The sequence below is a fragment of the Chelonia mydas genome, chromosome 11, assembly GCF_015237465.2.
Source record: "Chelonia mydas isolate rCheMyd1 chromosome 11, rCheMyd1.pri.v2, whole genome shotgun sequence".
Lineage (NCBI taxonomy): Eukaryota > Metazoa > Chordata > Testudines > Cheloniidae > Chelonia > Chelonia mydas.
This window is the reverse complement of record NC_051251.2, coordinates 59,862,036-59,879,057: the sequence shown is the minus strand read 5'-3', so window position 1 is coordinate 59,879,057 and position 17,022 is coordinate 59,862,036. Positions and strand designations below refer to the sequence as shown.

At 40.1% G+C, this 17,022-nt stretch overlaps 1 protein-coding gene across 3 annotated transcripts in view; it reads right to left on the bottom strand.

Moving 5' to 3' along the window:
• The window catches only part of NBEAL1 (neurobeachin like 1), a 126,262-nt gene that overhangs the window by 28,424 nt on the left and 80,816 nt on the right, over positions 1–17,022 (bottom strand). For all 3 annotated transcript variants that reach the window (XM_043525735.1, XM_043525736.1, XM_037913057.2), the window contains 14 exons: positions 15,025–15,153; positions 14,209–14,514; positions 13,950–14,099; positions 11,945–12,102; positions 11,077–11,201; positions 9,830–9,956; positions 7,950–8,098; positions 7,280–7,413; positions 6,310–6,411; positions 4,890–4,985; positions 4,673–4,797; positions 3,413–3,553; positions 3,178–3,308; positions 2,357–2,466 (listed from right to left, as the gene is read on the bottom strand). In XM_043525735.1, the coding sequence (XP_043381670.1) occupies positions 2,357–2,466; positions 3,178–3,308; positions 3,413–3,553; positions 4,673–4,797; positions 4,890–4,985; positions 6,310–6,411; positions 7,280–7,413; positions 7,950–8,098; positions 9,830–9,956; positions 11,077–11,201; positions 11,945–12,102; positions 13,950–14,099; positions 14,209–14,514; positions 15,025–15,153 (1,983 nt within the window). The remainder of the gene's footprint in view (positions 1–2,356; positions 2,467–3,177; positions 3,309–3,412; positions 3,554–4,672; positions 4,798–4,889; positions 4,986–6,309; positions 6,412–7,279; positions 7,414–7,949; positions 8,099–9,829; positions 9,957–11,076; positions 11,202–11,944; positions 12,103–13,949; positions 14,100–14,208; positions 14,515–15,024; positions 15,154–17,022) is intronic.

Genomic DNA, 17,022 nt, shown 5'->3' with positions numbered 1-17,022 from the left:
TTTCATTGTACACCTTATTTCACATCTGAATTTGTCCGCTAGACTGAAGAGCCCTTTACTATCAAATTTCTGTTCTTTGAGTAGGTACTAGTAGATTGGAAAAAATCAAGTAATTCCCCTTAGCCTTTTCTTTGTTAAGATAAACAGATTGAGCTTCCTGAGTCTGCATGTTTTCCAGACCAATAATCACTCTTGTGGCTTTTCTCTGAACCCCCTCCGGTTTAATCAATATTCTTCTTGTAATCTCATCAAAAAAAGATAAAGTTAGTTTGACAGGATCTTTTTTCCATAAACCCATGTTAATTAGCATTAACTATACTGTCCTCCTTTAATTCTTTATTGAGTCCCATATCAGCCATTCTGTTATTTTGCCTGGGATTGATGTCAATCTGACAGGCCTATAGTTATTTGAGTCACTTCATTGAAATATTGGTACAACGTAGCTTTCTTCCTTAGTGTTCCAAGACTTAATGAAAATCATACACTAATGGTCCAGAGAACTCCTTGGCCAACTCTTTTAAAAAACTCTTGAAGCAGACCTGCTGATTTAAGAATGTCTGACTTTAGTAGCTGCTGTTTCACATCCTCCTGAGTTACTGTTGAAATCCAAGACCGGATTTGTAGACCTGTCATTGGCCTATGATATGGTCTGGATTAAAGCCCTGATTCTGAAAGCTTGCAAGGATCATCCCTTGCCTCAAAACACTATGCCTGCTATGGACAGTGCTGAACAATAGGTAGCTGTGGGTCCATTTGGGTGACAGTTAGCTTGCCCTGGTTCCTCAACAATCGACTGCCACAAGGCTCAGTACTCGCCTCAACAGTCTTCAAGTGTCTACACAAGTGACATGCTGCCAATGAAGTCATGCAAATTTGCATATGAGGATGACCTTGCCCTGGCAATGCAAGCAGCCACCTTCAACGACAGTGAGTCCACCTTGAACGGGGATCTAAACATCAGGGAGGAATATTTCCGGAAATGCAGGCTCAAACCAACCCCCCCGCAAAACAACAGTCACTGCATTCCATCTTGATAAGAGGAACACTAAGCACACCCTGAAAGTGACCTGCTGCTGCAACACTGTGCAACATGACGCCACTTCAACTTATCTTGGAGTGAAGCTGGACCACATGCTAACCTTCCATGACCATCTGAAAAAAGCAGCCACCAATATGAAGACAAGGGTAAATCTGATCCAGAAACTGGCAAGCAGAAGCTGGGAGCATCAGCATCAGTGCTATGGACATCAGCAATGGCACTTGTGTACTCCGTAGTGGAGTACTGTGCACTGGTATGGACCAAAAGTAGCCACACTTTACTTGTTGGTGTCCAACTGAACACTGCAATATGGTTAATCGGTGGAACCCTCAAGTCGATCCCAACACCCTGGCTGCCCGTGCTGTCACATATCGCTCCCCCATGTATTCTCCGTGATGCTGCAACCCTATGGGAAGACCAGCGAATCAAAGAAAATGAACATCTCCTCTTCCACCAGAACCTCAACAGCGTCCCTCACCACTGGTTGAAGTCACACAAGCGCTTTTCAACCCATGTGCTTAACCTTCAACAATGTAACTTGAACACTGATGAAGCTTGGAAAGCTGAATGGAGTTCACAAGAAGTCACAAACACACACCTTGTGAAAGACCCGATGCAGAAGATTCCTGGTTTCAATCTTCCCCAGTGCTCATAGACAACCCTAACCTCGTCCATACAAATCATGACAGATGCGGATACTTGATACACAAATGGAAAATTAAAAACTCTTCAGTGTGATTGTGGTCACCCAGAACAGACCATGGATTATATAACAACTCAATGCCCGATTCACAAAATATGAAGGAAGCATCACAGTGACACACTCCATTACTCCTGACGCAATTATCTGTCTTAATCACATAAATGTAAAATTATAGTTGTTGCTCTACATCTACCTTAGCCATACGAAGTAGACAACCACTGTTGAAATGGAAAGTATATTCTGATTATATGATACGACTACGTCATCTGGCTTTTTCCCAAGTACAGAACAGAAATATTTATTGAACATGTCTGTCTTTTTCTGCATGATTATTGACAATTATATCATTTCCATCCTGTTCCAGACCAGTACCATTGGTAGGACTTTTTTTGTTCTTAATATATTGAAAGAAATTTCTTATTATTGTGCTTAACTCTGCTGGCCATAGATTTCTCCTTGTGCTTCTCTAATCAATCACCTAGTTCCTATCTTCTGATTTATATTCATTACTATCAACTTCCCATTTCGTGTGTGTGTAAAATAAAAATAAAAGCATGTACTGTATTTCTGTTTCTTGTTACTTCATCCAAAAATTAAGGTAGTCATTGTCTTACCAGTGCTTTCCTGTGTTTACAAATGAAATCTTCAGGTGACTTGGCCCATTTTGGGAGAACAACATCATTCACTACCTCTTTGGAGAGCTGTAGCTGACCCAAGTTAAACTCTAGGGAATATAATTGAGAAAATTTGGTTTCAAAAGCTATTACAATATGTTTCAAGTATCTTGATCACTAGATCAGAGATTAAGAAGCTGAATAAGTAAATCTAATAAGTGATATGCAAAAAGCCAAAAAAAAAGTAATGGTCTCATGTCAACATACAGGGAAAGTTATCTTTAACAAGATATGTTTTGTTTAACAAGAGCTTTCTTACTTCTGAAGAATCCTGGAGCCTTAGACTGCTGTAAATTCAAGTTACACAAGACCATGTTTGAAAATACCAGTTATGAGTCTAGATTCTGCAGGCCTGTCTAATTAAAAAAGATCTCATGTTCCAAGTTAGCATACCTCTTCCAGAAGAGGTGGGTTTAGGATCCAGAACAGTTAAAGCAAGTTAACTGTAATTAGTGCAATTTAGAATGGTCAACTTTTAAAAAAAATAACTTTGTTCTTCTTTTAGATTAAACCAAACCTCAATACTCTTAGCCATCCCAGAATTCTGGGTAAGAATTTTAAATTACAAAGTTAAATAGTGGCTTAGCATAACTGGCACCTCATTAAATGGCTAAAAGGTAGTATGACCGTAAAGTAATTTTCACATGTTCAATCTAATCAAGAATAGTTTTCCTCAATGTTCTTAAACAGGTTCTGACAATGCTCTCTAGTGGTGCGTGGGATGCATGTTCTATTCAATAAATTCTGAAAAGTCTGTTTACTATTTTGATTCTCCAAGAACTCTGGGAAGTAGAAGAACTCTGGGATAAGCTCCTTCACATCATTTGGGTTATCCATAAGGGCTTGCCATGTTGCAGGAATGGAATGGAACTGCCGATCTGCACAGTCAAACCTGTAGATTGGAAAGCTCAAGTTACATTTTGACAGCTCCCATTAAAAAGCCAACATTGAAGTTGAGGGAGAAGAGACAGATATTACTGTTCATTCACAATTTACCTGCCACTCTGAAGCTGGATATGTAGTGTGGTGAAAGGCTCTACTCGAATGAGATAATGCATGACACCAGCAGCATTTGAGTAGTGAGTACCATAGTGAAACTTGTCAATCGTCCCAAGAGGATCCTCAAAATTCTCATATCTAAAAGACAGAGATCAAGATCTTTAAAATCATAACTACTGCATGCTATGTCTGATACACACAGATTATATTTATAGTATACAGGGAATACACAACAGATGCATCACTAACTGTTTTTCACTAGCTAAGTGGCCTATGACAGTTTTGTTAAAAATTACATCAACATATACTGAGTGCCTCTGGTTGCAGGAAGAAGAGGTGCTTTTGGGACTTAAATAATTATTTTCCCATTTCAGGTCCCAAAAGACACAGCCAGCAAGTTCCCACCCTGATGACACACTAGATAGCAGACGTATCCCTGAATGCCATGAGGCTAGCGGGAAAAGCCATAGAAACAAACTCAGTGCCCAGGAACCAGCACTGACTCCAACCATGGATATCAGGTAATTATTCACAGTAAATCCTCTGTGCCTCAAAGTTCCCAGGAGAAACCCTGTTTGGGAAGAAACTTGACAAGTGCTGCCTGACAACCAAGACAAGCCAAAATGTTCACTCCCGACTCCAGCAAAACTTAAGGATGACTACACTCATATGTGAGTAGAAGTAGCTGTCATTCCTATCTGCAACAAAGTTACCAGAGAAGAGATTCAAGTTATTTCAAGGATAAAATTTGGGCTCAGAATACCAGGAGGAAGCCCGGATCCAAAATAGGGTAATCCCTCCTTCTAGTCAAATCCACCAGTATGGCTGCATCTGGCATGCCTATAGAAACATGTATAGGGGACAAGATAACCCACTTTTCAATCATCTGGATCCAGTCAACTTCAGACAGGTGCCCCTGGGTGCCTCTGAAACCCTTCGTTTCCTCTCTTGAACCCTGAGAAACAAACCAACCTGAAGAAGATTTCTTACCTCCTAGAGCTAGAGGCAATAAAACTTGACTCGTTAATGTTGCATACGCTGCTGTTAATATAACAGCATCGCTGCCTAACAGTTCCAAGCTATATGGCTAATGTATGGCTTTGCCATCAAACAAACAGGCTAATTTTATAACAATTAATGTCTCAGTTACAAATAGTTATGGAATTCTCAGAATGAATAATTATTAGTCTGAAAATGTCCCATCAGAAAGCTAAAATAAATGGAGAGAGAAACATAACTGGGAATTTTAATACTTACTTTTCTTGCACAGCTTTGGCATTCTTTTCATTCACCACCCCAATGGGTTTGGATAGATCCCTAAAGACAGCAGGATTATTCAAGTCCAACTCTTCTGACGTGTAATCTTGCAGGACCCAAGGAAACTAGAAAGCCACAGTTCAAAATTCAGATATAAAATCCATCTTTCCACAAAATAATCACATTTATCCAGTGACAATTAACAAAAATAATTTACCACAGGATATTGGGCAAGGTCATTGTAAGTTCGTCCCGCCATGGTGTTCAATTGAATGAGATAGTCAAAGTTTGATATCTCTCTGTTCACCCATTTCTGAAGGAGACAAGAAAAGGCAACACTAAAATCATTAAACTGAAGAAACTGTTGTCATTGTAGAGTGTGTCTTGTCAATGCTTAGCTACAAGGAAATATCTCTCATAAGTCAGGGGCACTAGACTATAAACATAAGAATTTGCAAATTTCAAATTTTCATAACCTAGTTTAAAATTCATCCTGCATCTGTGGCTGTGCTCTGTCTCTTGACGAGATTAGCTGACACCTGGCAGAGGCAAGGTGTTGTCAAATTCAGGTTAAATGCAGGGGAAAGCTAACAGCCCTAGGCTGGCAATAAAAGTTCTTTTAAAACTAAATTAAACAAACAAAAAACAAAAAAGGACAGAAGAAGAAAGGGGGAAAGAGCAATAGTGGAGAAAAAGCAAATCAGAAACAGCTGAAGACGAAAAGGAGAGAGGAAAATAAGTATTGGAAAAAGGGAGCATTTGATAAAGAACTCCAATAACCAAAAAAAAAAAAAAGTCTTTTGATCTTCCTCTGTTAACTGTATATGCATCAGTGAAATAGTCCAGTGTCCTTGTGAAAGTGCTGCAGACTTAGTATTTTATATACTTAAGAGGAAGGAGTGCCTTATGTAACTCCGAACCTTCCATCTAACTAAGGATTGGTGATGACACCTTCTTTCCCATTCCTCTTTGTCTAGGTAAGTGTCTGAGGTGCAGAACCAGGAAGGCGAAGGTACAAAAGAGGAAACTGGAGAATTCTTAATGTTAATAAGAGCATACATTTCTCTATGTCTCATAGAAAACTACAGCATCTGTTGATGTCCAAAAAAACCAAAAAACAAAACAAAAAAAAAAACCACCCCAGAAAAATAAGACTGCCCTGTGAAGTTAGATAAATTGCTAAAATTTCATGATGTTTCTGAAAATTGACACTTCGCTTACAAGCCAATACTGTACCTGAAGCAAGGAACCATGGCCACACCTCTACATCTTTAAGTGGGTTTTGTTGAAAGCACGCATAATAAGATAACAAAGCAAATAATCAGTACACAAAGCAAAATAAATTGTCACCTAAGCCCCAGAAGACAAATTTTCAAAACTGTCCTCTATTTTTTGTCGTACGTCTAACATCTGCAGACACAAATAGGCCTGCAAATTGGTATAAATGCAATAACTGGGCGCACACACAATTGCACATGCAAAAGTTTAGAGGTCAGATGAAAAGTTTGCCATTGCTATCTATGTATGTCCACAAACACTGTAAAATATTCTAAACCCTAGTTTAGCTACTTTATTATTAAGCAGTTCTTTGAGAAGCACTGAAACACCCTAAATCATTTCAGCTGAAATCATTTTACCTGCATCAAGCCTGAAGCTTTAAACAGTTCCTGTGGAGATCTGGTCCCATAAATATTTGGAGAACGGAGTGACAAGATTCGACTGTACACTTTATTTCTCACCTGTAAGAAAACATTTACACTGGAAAATGCAGCTAATAAAACCATAAGCAACTGCTCTATGGATTAAATTCTTAATGAAGCTAAAATTTACTACATTTTTGAACTGTGCCGCCCTCTTGCTGCCAAAAAGATATTTATTCAGCTGCAGGAGCTAAAAATGGGTATTATTTGTGATTAATTGAAATACTACTGTTGCAGAATCACAACCCAGCAAAATTACATATTACCCCCACATAAACATAATAGAAAACACTGTCATTTTTCATGTTTAATATTGTATCAGTCTTTCTACACAAGCTACTCTGATGAATTATTCACTTTAAATATCCACCCTGTAACAGCTATTCATAACATTTACCAATTCATCAGTATCAAACGCAGCCCAGTTCAGTTATTCATTTTAGCCCCATCCCATTTAAATTATCCAAGAAAACATTAGCACAGCATTTGAAAACCATCAGAAGGGCAAGACATAAATCATTTTCCCCTCTGCATTACAATAGGATAGTAATTCTCCATTACTTTGTAATTCATTTGTACAAAGTTTTTATGGTTTGTTTAGTATAAAGAAGCTAAGATTACCCCAGTACAATTTCTCATGAGGCAGAAATTAAATAGTAGTTGCACATGAAAAAATAAGAGTTTTGTTTTTCTTTTGACTATTCAATTGTACTGGAAACCAGACTGGGGTTTTCAACAGCATAAAAAGATCCATATTCTAATTTCTCAGAGCAGCTCAATCTGGCAAGTATTTTGACCTAATATAATGCTGCAGAAGCTGCCAAAAATCACGTTAGCCATGGCCAGTAAACTAGAATTTGTCACTTATGCTGAGAGAGTCCACCAGGGAGCTTTGACAATTCCATACCTCCTTATTGAAGTTAAGGAAGTAGTTGGTCTGATCAGTGAGGAAGATCTCTAAGGCTGACCGCCTCAAGTTGTATCGGCGCAAGTGTATCTCTCGAATTTGATAAAGGGACCATTTGAAATCAAAACCTACTCCTGCGAACAGAACAACTTCAGTTATTGATCAGTTAATTTTCTCAAGATCAGTTTCATGTATCAGAGTTAAACTATACACATTAACCTTCTTATAAAAGCTCACCAAACAGATATCGCTGATTAATGCTTACAAACTACTTTTCTTATCAATTCATGCAGGTGACAAAGCTCATATGGTTAGCATAACTGGTGAACAGTATGGCAGAAATCATAGGGAACTGCCATTTACTCATATAAATTATACAAAGACATTTTGTTCCTTAGAATATGATTAGCAGCCTTAATGCTACCCCAGGAGATGGAAGAAAAATTTAAGACTGCACTAGTAAAATGGCTCAGTGGACAGGCTACATTTACAGACCCTTGCTCGAAAGGAAAAATATGAAGTCATTGGTCTAATAAACATTATGTACAACTCTGTTAATTAGCTAATTTCTAGATGTCAACCACATGGGCATTTGTTCTCAAAAAATAAAGTTTAGCTGGAAAGAACAGGGTGCTGAACTATAAGGAAGTAGACCTATTGTGATGCTCACCTTCCTCTTTTTCAATGCTGCCATCATAGAAGCAGATGTGTTGGGTAGTGACCTCCAGTCTGCCAGGTATTACATCAATTAGCGTAATGAGTTCACATTCTTCAGACAGTACCAATTTTTCTTTCTGACCCTGCTCCTCCTTTTCATCCCTACAACAACAACAACAACATCACCACCACCACCATCCCATGTCATGTGTTTTTCTAGACTGCACAGTTCGACCAGGTACAAACTAAAAGCACAATTTAGAAAAGAATCAAATCTGAATTGCCTTAAGAGCATGTCATACAAAACCTTCCACTATTTCGCTTTCATTAGTAGGCTCATGAGTTCTCTGAGTCAGCATTTAGACCTCAAACCTGTTCACTTCACAGCAGAGCTTTTTAATCTGTCTATTCCAGTCACTTCTTTTGTATAAGAAGATCTTACAGGATGGATCTGCTATTGTTACAGTATAAGGCATAATGCCAATTTTCGTATCTCTGGATTAATAAAAAGGCCAAAAACTTCAAAATAAGCCAACACACAAGCTCCAACTATAAAAGAGTTGAATCTGAGTAATTCTCCTTGCCGCCCTAGTTCCAAGAGACAACAAACTGTGGCAATATTTCAAATAGAAGTTACTGAAAAGTTTATAATACAAGGTTGTTTCGTTTTTAAATAAATACGTGAACTAACTTTTGTAACTTTAAAGGTATAATATAAGGCAGTATATAATTATTCATGTAAATAAAAATATTCGGATCACTTTTACAGACTTCTCTTAACAAGGCTTCCTCTTTGCACCTACAATTTTATGGTACAAATAAATGTGTGCAATTTTGCATCTGCAGTTATTGGGGCATATTATCATCTCCGTTTCACTTCTTTTGAGCATAAAGGACGCATTTCCCTAGCTAGGGAGTCCCCAGATGTAGGGGAAGTCTCCAGTAGGCGCACACAGCCCAGCATAACTGGCACCTATATGTCTCTTTTCCTGCCTCTTTTGGTGCGGCAGACATGTCACAGGCAGGTGGGGGGGGGAGCAGAGGAAGGGGCAGGACTGAAGTCTGCATGCTCCAGCTATGCTTAATTTGCTGAAGGCCTCTTGGGAATCATTGCTAGCTGGTGCATATTAGAGTAGCCATGAGGCTGGTCCAACTTGAGGCCAGGACCAGGGCTAAAGAGAATCAGGGATAGACCCTCACTGATGTGCCCATTCCCCATCTACAATTCTATCCCATTATTTTAGCAAGGAGGGTGAAGAAAGCCTGTTTCTGCTTAGCGATTTTTTTTATGAGTGGCATATCACTATCCAATCCCCACGCTTGTTAGACAATCTGCGTTTATCCAATAGTAACCCCCTTAGTGAGGAAGAGCTACCACTGCTCAAGCAGGTACCATGCTACCACCTGGGAGTGTAGTAAGCCCTCCTTCTTGTCCCTGTCCTGCAACCTGAGCTGGCCATGAAGGGCTGCCCCTCTCTAAACTGAGATTATATTATTGCAGACCCAACGGCAATTTTTCCACTGGCAACACTAGACATGCTGGATTGACTGGCTCAGGGTTTGTCTACATGAGAACACTCAGGAAAATTAATCCAAATTAGCTAAATGTGTGAATTTAATGTGGATTAGTTAAACTACAGGCCATCTTAATTCTGAAGGATGGTCTCCACACAGAAGTTTTATGCAGTTTATCAAGTCCAACTAAAAATCCACACCTTGAGTTAATATGGTGTAACTTTCCTGAGTGTCCCCATGTAGACAAGCCCTTAGTCATAACAGAGGAAATAAAGAGGGCAGTTTTGTGCACCATCTACCCCAGTCCAGGAGGTATTTCCCACTCCATATCCCTAGTGGAAAGATGAATTTCAGAGTTCCCCAAACTGCTGTACATACATGCTTGCACCAGCAGTTGTGTCCTCTTCTGGCAGTTCAAGTATATCATCCTCCATGTCACTAACTTTCACTTGCTTCACCACCTCCAGGAGCAGTGACTCACTAGATGGCTGTGTCTGCTGCATCCCTTTTGGAATAAAGATATTTTCAGTTCAAACAAAATATAGATTTGTATTTCACCACAGTACTATTGGATATCTAAACTGTGGCAGTTGGCTACATTACTGGAATTCAATAGTATCCATGGGCATGTCTACACAGAGACATGCAGGAAAATTAATCCCAATTAACTAAAGGTGCAGATTTGAAGTGGATTGCTTAAACCACATTAAATCCCCGTATGGATGTTGTTTTTCAGAATTCAAGTGGACTTAATTCAGTTTAGTTTAATTCACTTTGGAAGTGAATTAAACTAAACCAAATTACGGCCACTTTAATTCTGAATGAAGGTGTGCACACAAGAGTTTAATGTGGTTTAAATAATCTACTTCAAACCCATACTGTTAGTTAATTTGGATTAATTTTCCTGCATGTCCCCATGTAGACAAGCACTAGGGAAAGGATGGGTTGCAATCTTAAAAAATACAGTTCTGGGGGAACACAGAATAATTTAAAATAGCCCCCACCGTGAAAAATGCAACACTTAACCTCTCAGTTTATAACTCACAGTTATAACTGTGGCCAAATACTTGATCACATCTATAATTCTTCATGACGCCACATAGGCTTGATTCAAGTTTAAAGCAATATTTTCAACGTATTTTAGCCTCAACATTTACCTTGCTTAAAGAAATATAAATATTATAAAGGTCCCTGTAAAACTATTTGTTTGCTCATATGAAAAATAGAGTTGGGAGGGGTTCTTTTGTTTTTTGTTTTTTTTTAAGAACACACATCATTTTTGGCAATATGAAGATGCAGACATAAAGCATTCTCTAGGGATGCTGAATGAGATTTATTTTGAAGGAAGATTCCGCTTTGGATCTAAGCAAGTTGACAGTACCCCATTAAAACAGATTTTTCAAGAAAACTTTATTCAAATCAACCATATATCCTTTTTTTTAATCTTACAACATATATTTCCATTATAAGGAAAAATGGGTTTCTTTAGTGGAGAAAATAAAAAAAGCATTTTAAAATAACTACAAAACACTGTTTAAAATTTGCAAAAGGTTGCTAAGGAATCAGGAATATAAATAGTCCATGATCTAAATTATTAGTGAGGAAACAGTGAATTTGGATCTTACCTAAATTGTCTCTCAGGTCACTGGCCTCCTGATGGGAGTTGAAATTGTAATTTTGCACTAGTTTTAACCTCATACGTGAGTAGTTTTCCACATTTGAAAGTTTCCAGTGAATGGGATTCTGTTTCCTAGAGACAGCAAAAATATTTATACTAAGATATAAAAAACAAATACTTAGAGCAAATGAGTTGATTCTATCAGAGTTTGTATTTAAAATCATAATGTAAAAAAAAATCATATACCCTTAAGAGTAATATAACAAATGTCAGATATATTGTACAGTATCTAACATTTCAGCCCAATGCACTTAACATACTATGCACATCCTCCATTGAAATACAGCAGCTGTTTAATAGCTCACAGCAAGACTACCTGACAGTTTTGGACAGGCAGTAAAGAACATCTTATCCAAATGAAATTGATGGGGAAAATTAAGTAGGCACAACACAATAATCATGTTCAAATTTGCCTTAATCAGGCTTTAGCCTTTGTGTTTGTTATAGAATACCAGCATTGTGTTAAATATCCATTATATCTCACTCTTCTGAAACATATCACACAACCGCTGGTCTTTAGTACATGAAGTTTCTCTCATGTAAGTTTTAAATTTCCTTCAGCCATAGCTACTTTTTACATGTTACTTTTCAGTAAAATCTAGCTGAGTTATATATTAAACTTGAGCACTGGTATTTTGCTAGTTAAATGCAGATAAACATTAAAAAGAAAACATTCAATGGTAATCTTCTATATCAAGGATGGTTACACCAGAATACTTCAACAACCTTCTGCAATTACCACTACAGTATATGAAACAGAAAGCAACTTTCTATTAGACGTAAGATGATCTTGGAATAAAGTATTTCACTCATACCTTTCAGCCCAGGGGCCCTGTTCACAAGTCAGATAAAGTTGGGCTGCTCTCCACTGCCTCAGAGTAGCGGTGTGTAGACTATTAAGCTGTTTTAGCATGCTGTTGTAACGCAGGTTCTCCTGGCGTGCCTTTCGGTTAAATGGCTCCACAAAACACTCCTGAAAGCAACACTGTAAGTAAATCTGATGCAGTTTCCTGTAAGAACCTTGTCTTCTGTAAAAACCATTTTGCCTCATGAAAAGGATAAAACCTTCACCAGTAAGTAGGAAATATTAAAGGTAACTCCAAAAATTCTGCTTACTTCAGCAGTATGTGCTGAATAGCTTCAGAACCAGGTTAAATGAGGGCAGGAAACACACAAGCATCTAGGCCTGGATCCACAAAAGGAATTTAGGCGTTACAACGCTGAGAGTCACAGTGCCCAACTTTTAAGTGCCCATAAAAATCACAGGAACAACACTGCACTCTACAAACCTGTACTAGGCACCAAGGCTCCCTATCCCATGAATGGGGAGAGAGAGGTGCCTTATAACGTGCCCCTATGCTAGCCACTGGGAGATGCTGGTAAGACGGATGTGTGCTGAGCCCCAATCCTCTCTCGGAGATAGGCACCTATGCCCAGCCTGCAGGGAGATGACCAGTTCCGCTGAGCGATCCACAAACAGGAACCAGCCGTATGGAGTCACAAGGCATTTTTTGTGAGAATGCCTGCCTTGCTCCACACAAAATGGCCAGAGTTGGAGGCGATTGTGGTGGTGCCCATCAACTAACTTTTAGTCCACAGGTGAGAGCACTCACTTGGGATTTGGGAGATCCAGATTCAATTCCCCGTTCAGGCAGAAGGGGAGAAAAATATTTGAACAGAGGTCTCTCATGTCTCAGGAGCAGGCTCTAACCACTGAACTATTCGATATTCTGATGTGGGACTCCCTCAATCTCTGCTGTTGAAGCCATTCCACTTTGGATAAATAATGAAACAGTGACTATTTAAGTATTACTCCCCAGTGGAACAATCACTGGGCCAAAGAGAGAGAGAGAGAGAATGAGAATGACTCTCTATAATCCAAAAAGAAAAGGAGGACTTGTGGCACCTTAGAGACTAACCAATTTATTTGAGCATAAGCTTTCGTGAGCTACAGCTCACTTCATCGGATGCATTTTTGTGAATACAGACTAACATGGCTGCTACTCTGAAACCTCTCTCTATAATCCAGTGGTTCAGGCATCCACCTGGGAGGTAGGAGACCATGGGCCAGCCCCAATCACTCCAATTGCTCTTTCATTATTTACTTGATACCTCAACAGGTCAGCTTCATTCTGCAGTGAAATTTCTATAGAAGCTGTCAAGGTGGAGCATGGTACACGTGGGATGTCACACTAACGGATCAGCCAGTGTGATCTGCAACTCTGGGGAATCAAAGAGCTAACAAAAGTGAGTGTTTACTTATGCTACATTGTAACTACCATGGAAATCTATAGGAGCATGGAACCAGCCTTGGGAGAATCAAAGAAGGACCAGATCCAAACCAAACAAGGAGACATTACTACCATATTTCTGAATTAAAAAAAGATCCAGAGGACAAAATCAGGGTAGCTGTCTTGGACTCTTTTTTGTTAGTGAACCATTAAGACGATATTCAGAGTTTAATTAGGGCTGGATATCATTTCAAATGACCTGGAGTCAAACAAATTTGTAAAAATCACCATTTAAAATAAGTGTGAAATATCAAAAGGTTTAGTACTGGAGAATAGAAAAACAGCATTGATTTAAATTAGTGGAAAAGTGGTTATCAATACTGGATCAATAAAATAATTTTGCACAATCCGCATGCAAAATGGAGGTATGATGATGATTAAGGTAAGGATCTTTCAATATACATGATCACTGACAGACTGGCAGCGCTTTTCCCCCAACAATCACTGGGGTCAGATCAGTTTCAAACTAATTTCCCGCCCTTGCTCCTGAAAAAGTACAAAATGTTTTTAGAGGAGCTAAAGACTTTACCTGAAATTTGAGCTTGCTTTCTCCTCGTTCTCTGTCTCGCTTATGCATATTCACCATTAATGCCTCATAACAGTCCTTCCAATAAAGTGCCATACGCTCATGACCATCACTGAATGTATTGACTTCATACTGTTTCATATATGGAATAATCTGATGCACAAGAAATATTTAAAAAAAAAATCAAGATGATTGCTGAACAGATTCTCTCCTCCCTAATGGAAGAAAATAGAGAAAAAGCCAAGAAGCCGCCATTACTTACATATTTATCAATATAAACTTGCCATTCATCTGAGCTGCAATACTCCCGGAAGTCCTCAAAGAAAGAGGGGCTGCCATTGGTGAGAGGCAATGAGGGTAGGTGCAGGTTCATGAAGAGAAGTTGGTAAACTTTGGATACCAGCGTTCGAACAAGGGGAATCAAGAATGCGTATGTTTCTGTCTTCTCTTTGATTGATCTACTCAGGATGCCTTCCAACTTCCCCAAGAGGTAGCATGCCTCAGCTTGGCTTTCAATTACTTTGGTCTGAAGAAGGGTGTTTAGCTTGGCTGCTGCCATAGCACAAACCTGGACAGAGAAAAACCAAACCAAACCCCTGTGAGGCTAGTGCATGCATGCTACATTTCACCACAGGGTTTTGCGTGACTCCTACCACTGTTTGTTAGATAGTGTGAAACTTCCAGTAAGTTAGAGAAGTATAGGATTTCAGTACACTATTAATTTATATGCATTATGGTAGTGCCCAAATGCCTCTGGCTGGATCAGAGTCCCACTGTGATAAGTACTGTACATAAAGACACACCCAGAAGAGATGGCTCTGGCTTCAAAGAGCTTACAATCTCATTTAATGAGTTAGAAACACAACTGGTTTCAGGAGGTGAGGATGGAGAGGAATATGTAACAAGTGTGCATGTGGTGGCAGGGGCTGAAGCCTCTCATTTATAACAAGTCTGAGGATTATGATGAAATCAGCAAACTCACTGAAGTGAACTGCATCCCTACAGTCACTGAAAGTTCTACAGTTACATAATCAGCACGAATGTTACATAGTATCAGACACATTAATATACAACAAACCTGTAAGTTATCTTGTCCAATGAATCCAAGGAGCAACTGGACCTGCACTTGGGAGAGCTTGATCCATTCTGGGCCAGCAGAGTACCAGAGTGACAGGCTGTCAATGAGTGTCACCAGCTCTTCTAAAAGCTATTGTAAAAGTGAGAGATTTGTGTGAAGAAAAAAAAGAAAATTGGAAGTGCTGAGACACTACTATAACTACAAGTAAAGTCACCAAATAATCATTTTGAAGGTCTGATAAGGTCTATAAGGGTATGTTTACATAGCCCATGGCAGCAAGCCCCCCCAGCCTGGGTCAACAGACTTGGGCTTGTGCCACCTTACTAAAAATAGCTGCACTGAGGATGTGGCTCAGGCTGGAGCTCAGACTTTGAAGCCTAAAGAAGAAGGTGCGCTTCAGAGCCCAAGCTCCAACCCCCAGTGTCTATACAATTATTTTTAGTGCGGTAACGCAAGCCCAAGTCTGTCAATCCCAGCAGGAAGGCTCACTGCCACAGGCTGTCTAGACATACCCTACAACAAACAAAGCAGGCTGTCCCCCATACTTCAACCTAACCCAAAGTAATTAACTAAATATACTCTGGGACGGAGGTTCAACAACTAATTGTGACAGAATTCAGGACTGCAACAACTATGGGGTGAAGTTGAACAAAATATCTATCCCCTGAACAAAAATAGTTATTTGTGTATATAAAAATAAAATTAATACCCTATTCCTCTAAGTCATCCCCAGCAAATGTCAATTCTACAAATGCAGTGGCTGAGAGTATGATTGTTTTGATTAAAAAAGGCTCTATGCTTAAGAGCATACACACCATAAAGATTAATAAATTTTAACTCAGTATGAATTTATGTTACATTCCTTTCCCATTCCTTTGCATTTTATCTAATTTAAATGAAAAGTTAATTTATTGTTTCATTACCCCTAGTGGCGTGCATGATGCTTTTGAGAGAATTAAAAAAAAAAACCAGGATCCCTGCCCTGTTTGTAACCTCCAAAATTTGATCCTGTGAGTTGCTCAGAACCGTGGGCCACTTCCATTTTTTTCTTTTTATTCCCATATTTACGTTGATGTCATTAATCATATACTAGATTTTAAAATCTAAGAAACACAGTGCATTTCCCCTTCATCCTCCTCCTCCTCACTGGATAAAGGAGGAGCTGATCTGGGTGGTGTAGTAAGTTGGCACAGTACCAAGCGAGCTAGGGTAAGTACCTAGGTAGGCCGGTACCAAGGAGTGGAGATTACAATCCTGAGAATCCAGAAGATCTTTGGGGTGGGAAAAATGCTGCGGTACTGAGAGCATCGGTACTGAGGAGGGCACTGACAGCAGTAGTTGGTGCCGAGGGTCATGCACTATGAGTAAGGCTATGATTTAGTCACAGGTATTTTTGGTAAAAGTCATGGACAGGTCACAGGCAATACACAAAAATTCACAGCCCGTGACCTGTCCATGACTTTTACTAAAAATACCCGTGACTAAATCTTAAGGGGGTCACTGCTGGGTGGCATTGGGACCACTGCTGGGGGAGAGGTGTCTGGAAGGGTCGCTGCTAGGGGAGAAGCCTGGGGGCTGCTGCTGGGGGGGCATCCTAGGGGGCACTGCTGGGGGGGGAGAGGGGGGAGAAGGCCAGCCATGACACCAGCTGCTGAGGGCCACTGGCAGCAACTGCACCGGCCACCTGGGCACCACTACTATCGGGGGTTGCCCGGGGAAGTAGCTACTTTGGCCGCCCGGGCACCACTGCTAGGGGCCACCCGGGGAAGTGGCTACTCCAGCCGCCGGGGACCGTATCTGGCAGCGGCTGCATCGGCGGCCCAGGCACCACTGACAGGGGCCGCCAGGGGAAGCAGCTACTCCAGCCACCCAGGGACTGCCACCATGGGCTGATGGAAGCGGCTGCGCCAGCCACCCGGGGACCACTGCTGGAAGCAGCTGCCAAGGGCCGCCCGAGCAGTGGCTGACGCCGCAGCTACTGGCTACGGGTCCGCCGGA